Source organism: Pholis gunnellus (assembly GCF_910591455.1).
Source record: "Pholis gunnellus genome assembly, chromosome: 14".
NCBI lineage: Eukaryota > Metazoa > Chordata > Actinopteri > Perciformes > Pholidae > Pholis > Pholis gunnellus.
The window spans coordinates 12508974-12514973 of record NC_136541.1 but is presented as its reverse complement, the minus strand read 5'-3'; the positions used below and the strand labels follow the sequence as shown (position 1 = coordinate 12514973).

General features: G+C 42.7%; 1 protein-coding gene across 1 annotated transcript; it reads right to left on the bottom strand.

Moving 5' to 3' along the window:
• Positions 1-1597: 1597 nt before the first annotated feature.
• On the bottom strand, positions 1598-3210 carry ptger4c (prostaglandin E receptor 4 (subtype EP4) c; the record flags this gene model as incomplete). Its single annotated transcript, XM_079172681.1, has 2 exons — positions 1598-2194; positions 2347-3210. 2 exons carry the CDS (start codon positions 3208-3210, stop codon positions 1598-1600), a joined length of 1461 nt encoding a protein of 486 aa, XP_079028807.1.
• Positions 3211-6000: the final 2790 nt, after the last annotated feature.

Here is a 6000-nt window from a genome sequence, read left to right as displayed (position 1 = left end):
TTATTATGTCATAGAGCCACCTGCTGGTCTAAAATAAACATAAAAATGTGAACCTGTGCCCTGGGTGGCGTCGTTCGCCTGCCGCCTGTCTGCTCAACCGAGAATGTCTGCTTTAAAGATCATTTCCTGCTTTTGAACCAGCAGAACAGGTCAAATTCAGCGGTGTGCTGTCTTCTGTGTTTTTTTTATTTTTCTGCACGGATCCACGAACACATGAAGCAAACACCAAAGGTCATATAGCTTACAGCAACAGTGTCTCTTTTTCTTTCTTTAAAAAGGGTGATATGTTCACAATGGCTGTAATCAAAACATTATACTATACATTGTGCAATATAAAACAAGATTTAATTAGTTTCAAAAGGTCTACATTCAGTTTTCTCTGCATCATGCAACACAGAGTAAATTAGCAGCACTTAGATTTGTTTAAAGTATCAAATCAAATAACAACAACACATGATGAATATATATATATGTATATATATATATATATATATATATATATATATATATATATATATATATATATATAGTGAATAGCACATATGGATTCATACAGTGTATCAAACTTTTCCGAGTGTCACACCCTTTAATTGTACCCATGGGGTATGATTCTATTTATATTTCCATGTTTGGAAATTATCACAATTCTCTGTGTCCTTTCAGCAGAAGTCTTATTATAAAGCAAACCAGACTCCACTAAAAATGTGGCTAAAGGTCAGATTTAAGTTCACTGTACATACAATTGTACATACAGTTTAAAGCTGTAGTAGGTTGGGGTCATGTGTTTTTCTGCAACTCACCTGAATGGAGACATATTCTGGTTGATATGAAAAAGATGCTGGAGATGCACATCCTCAAATGGATCACTTAACCTTAAAACAAAGCTTCAATTTAGAGAGCTTTGTGCGGCAGTTTAAATCATTTAAGAGGGATGCATGATGACCGCTGATGTTGACTGAAAAGTACTGTTTCATTTAAAGGAATACTTAAGCCACAAAATGACCATTTGTAATAGTCAATTACTCACCACGCGTTACCTTGAATTTATGCTTTTCCTTGCATACCTCCACGGTGAACAGATACTCATAATACGGAGAAAAGACCCCGGACTTGCACGGAGCAGTAGCACGCCTCCGCGTGAAACTGTTCATGCGGAAGTGTTTCAAAAAGTAAGGTTTTCGCGAAGATGCGTGTGTTTGGGAAGTAGTTAGCGAGCCTCCGACTAAATAAAGGAGACTTGGATCATACTGCACAAGTTGTGTGTGAGTTTGTAAACGATTGTTTGAGATTGTTTTGCAGTTCTTAAACCTGGTCTCCATTTGCTTCAAATCACCAAGACTTCTCTCCCGTTTTTGATTCTCCGTTCATCACGGAGGCATGCGAGGAAAACAAAGTTTTCTTCAAGATTCAAAATAACAGTCGGTGAGTATTCTTATTGATATGTTGGGTATTGTTTTTTGTAAAGCTGACATGGCCCTTAGGTGGTTAAAAACCACCGTTTTGCTCACAGTTGAATTAAAACGTTTTCTGTGCAGATGAAACAGCTGCCCGACTCTGAAGACATTGTAAACAGATGTTGGCAGCTAACACTTGTTTATCAAAGGCATTTCGCTGACTGACATGAACTCGGTGTGCTGAACGTGCAGGTGACAATGTCCACTTTTCTAACATGTGCGGACAGCAGCGGTGTTGCGCTGCGTCCTGGAGACGACTTGAGCGCCACCTCCTGTTTGGAACTAGCTGCTGCTTCCTCTTCACACCCGAGGATGGCGGTGGACTCGACGCTGAACGGGTGGAAGTTGACCCGGGCGGTGTCGTACTCCCATGCTTGCCTCCTCGCAAAGTCTGTAAACGATTTATTTTTGATGGACACCCGGAGTTCCACGTCGTTCCTGTAGCAGGCTGTGCGTAATGACGCGTAGCTGGTGTCATTACTGTTTAGAGACGGAGGGGAGTGTTGACCTCCTGCCCAACCGATGTTGTCACCACGGCCGTCTTTAACGCGGGCCACTGTCCTCTTCAGCTTCTCGCAGCCTTTTAGCAGCAGGTTCTTCCGGCACAAAATGTACACCCAGGGGTCTAAAATGGGGTTGAATGAGGCGAAGCGGATCGCCAACATGTCGCCCCGGTAGTCAGGCTTCCCCCCAGCAGAGATGTAAGCAGGGTCGTACAGCTGGTTGACGAAGATTCGCACCTGTTGGATAGAAACATGGACAGAGAATGTCTAAGAAAGGTGTTTTGATAACAAATAAAATAGAGAACAATAATAAAAAGTATTTGGCACGCACATTGCGCAAGTATCGTAATAGAAAAGGCAGTTGTAATCAAATAACCGGTTGTCCTTACCACTAAAGGGATGGAGCAGACCAGGAAAACGATGGTCATTAAGATCAGAAGCCAGAACATTTGAATCTCCGCCGCTGAGGTGACCGACGCCAGCCGGGGGAAGCGGCGACGTGATCCTCCCTGCTCACAGGACCCCGTCCTGACTATCCCTGTCGTCTGGTTCATCCCCACCAGCGACCTGCACACCGCCACATTACACAAAACTGTCACTGCGATCAGCACCAGCATCACGCCGCCGTACAAGAAGGAGTAGCAGGCTCCAAGTGGATCCATCGCCCTCCAGTCCAGAAAGCACCAAGTCCCGGGAAAGTGCCTGACGTGCTGTCCGAAGCCAAAACTGGGCATAATGCAAAGTAAAATGTTAGCCAGGTAGGTGACCAGTAGTGCAAAGCGCGCCATTGTCCGGTCTATGTGCTGGGAGTAGAAATACGCTTGGTTTATGGCCAAGTATCGTTCCACGGCCATGGCGCACAGGATTGACATCCCGGCTGAACCGAAGAAGAGCATGGAGAAGGAGAAGAAGTGGCAGAGCAGCACTCCTCCTGGCCAGCGGTTGGCCACATATGTGGCGATCACCACCGGGCTGGTGAAGCATGTTCCCAACAGATCCGTGATGGCCATCCCGCAGACCAGAGTGTAGAAAGTGGTTTCTTTCTGCTGCTTTTTGGAGATACACAGCACGACGATGGCGATGATGTTCCCCAGGACACCCACGGAGAACATCGTGGCTGAAGTGACCAGAGACTTGGACTCCAGCCGGAGCGCAGGGAACACGCTTTGGTTGTGGCTGAGAGAGAGAGGCGTCAGGGACTCAGAAACATTCGTGTCCAGTTCTCCAAACGCAAGAGTGTCGTTGATCATCATTTAAACCAACACTGCACAAGGGTTTAAGTGGACTTTCCGCGATGTTTCAACACTTCCTGTGTAACTATAGAGCGCTTATCAAAATAAATTATTAGCTGTAACATTACATCCCGAATTATCCTGTGAGAGCATGACGTGCATTACATTGAAGTGCTTCTTCTGTTTAGTTGGCAGCAGTGTGTTTGTCTCCCGTTGAGCCCTCATGAAGGTGTGCCTGGTTGTGTTGACACCGTTGGTGCTGCGGGTTTTAAGCTGTGTGCTGATGTCAGGAGAGTGACGCGCGTGCTGTGAGCGCAGAGACCCAGGGCTGTATCACATTACTGCCAAAGAATCAATATCCAATACTTTTCATTGCTCGCCATATCAGCCTTAACTCAATAAACACAGGACCCAAATGTCAGCATCCGATCAGACAACTTTAAACACCTGCATTTGTTAAAAAAAAAAAAAAAGATAAAAGAAGAAGAAAATCCGCTAAATTAGCTCTATCTTCACCATTAAACGTCCGTCCATAAAAAAACAACAACAACATGTATTTGGGATTTATAGGCTATGGATGGTCTCAATGTTCTACTAATAATGTGATATGCTGTTAGAATGTACAATAGTATAACTACCTGTAATTCAATAGGCTGGGCAGGTTAACTAAAACAAAAAGCACTAGTCCGTGTAACCATATATTGTCCAGTATTACAAGTAAAGACAGCATGTCATAAATCCCAAACTTCAGCACCAAGGTCAGCGCCTTCAACACAATCAGCACCACGAACAAGGACAGTCATCACCCTACTGCTGTTTAAAACCACACACTCAACATTTATTCAACCATTATTCAATGCTGTAGGCCTGTTAAAGTTGTGGCACAACACAGACAAAATAGTTTGAAAAAGCATGAAACGATCCATTTCAAAGTGTTTTAGTATCATCAGTAAATAATATACATACCTTCAGAAATGTTTACAATGCACCACCAAATGTATTTCTAGTGCTATTTTTTGATGTGGTCGCTATACTGTTTGTATATGATGTCAAAACAGACAGCCCAGTATCATGGCAGGGTGTGAAATTGGCACATGATGTAATCTACTGCTTTTGTGTACATAGACACAAACATAGACAGAGGACAACCAACCACGAGAAAAAAGGTTTTGTTGCCTCACCCTCACATTCATTTTGTTGTATCGTAGTTATTTTGAGCCCAGCTGTTCTGTTTTTGCTAAACCTAACTGGTTTTGATGCCTAAACCTCAATTTAGTTTTGTAATGTCGTTGCAAGCGACAACAAAAAAATTAACCATGTGAGTCCCTGAACGCCAACCCAATAGATTGCCGGTTGTGAGTGATTCACAAACTGCCATGAGACTGTGTTGAAGCTGAGCACACTTGGCGGGTGCACGCGTTGCTTAATGAATCACATCGATCACTAAGCTCCACGTGCCTCTTTTGCAGAAGAGGGATCTTGGGGACAAACAAAGGGAAACTAATTAAATGTATTTACGTCACAATCCCACGTCTTTATCTCTTGGCTGGTTTTGACCTCCAGGTTTTTTGTCACATGCATAAATCTTTTTTGAGACTATAGCACAGTTTCAGCAAGCCTAAGAGAAGGAAACATCAATGATGGTGATGTGATCCATTTTCTTAGGCTATTTCAAATAAGTCAAACTCAACAGCAAAGTAGAGCAGAAAGTATAGAGGGAGTTTGAATTTAAAGGCTGCCCGTGTACGTGTGGTCTTTCTAAAACATCCATCCACCCACAGAACAAAACACTGCTGACAGCCCAAACAAACGGCGACGTTTAACAAGGACAAAACACCACAAAAGTGCCATGCTTTCTTTTCATCGTTGGAAGTATTTGGGTTTTCCACCAATGAATCTCAGCACCAGCAGGTTTATTTCAGGGCATCGAGTCTTGCGTAACTTTCATTTACAGGTTGTGTTGGGGAAGAGAGTAGTTCCATTTGCTGTTTGTCTTTCCTATATATTTTTCATAAGCTCTACGCTTTTTAAAATTTTTATAATGCCATCTTTTCTCTTTTTCAATTCCTTTGGAGTTTGTTTAATGAATCATACATTATGAAAATGTCTACGGCTCATAGACTATATTATAATTTCATGAGTAATCATAATTAATAATTCAGTAATTCTCAGATGAAGCTGCACTGTGCAATGGGTCCCCTAGGGTGCACCTCCTTAAAACTGATCAAATCCCACCAACTGCACCTCCCGAGCTGAGCCCTCAGACTGCACCTGCAGGGCATCAATGCCCCAAAACAGGCGCTTCTTAAGCAGAGATTTTGAAACTAAATGGAAGGTTTGAGATACCTCATATTTGCGCTGTGATAATCTGTCCGCAGGTGTTTTGATACCATCACTTTGAGTCGATGTGAGTCACTGTACTGAAACACACGTTGGCAAGTTGCAGTTCCGCTGGGGGTTTTGGTTCTGCTGCTGTAAATGGATAGCAGGTAGTTATACAACAGACGGGCCAGAGACGGAGACATTATGGACAACATCAATTCATAAAAAGCACATGAATGTAAGTATTTAAGAGCCAGTTTCTCAATGTCAGTATATATTAACATGATGATTTGTGTCTTGTGAATTTGATCGATAGCTAAAAAGACATGTAAGATACGCAGGTAGTTTACCAATAAGTGTTTTGTAAGTACGTAGAATACAGTGCCATTCTCTATACTGCTGTAACATGTTACACACAAGGCCACACCTGGTATTAAGTTATATGATGTCGAGCAAATAAATCAATAAATATTCTGTAATAGGTACTAC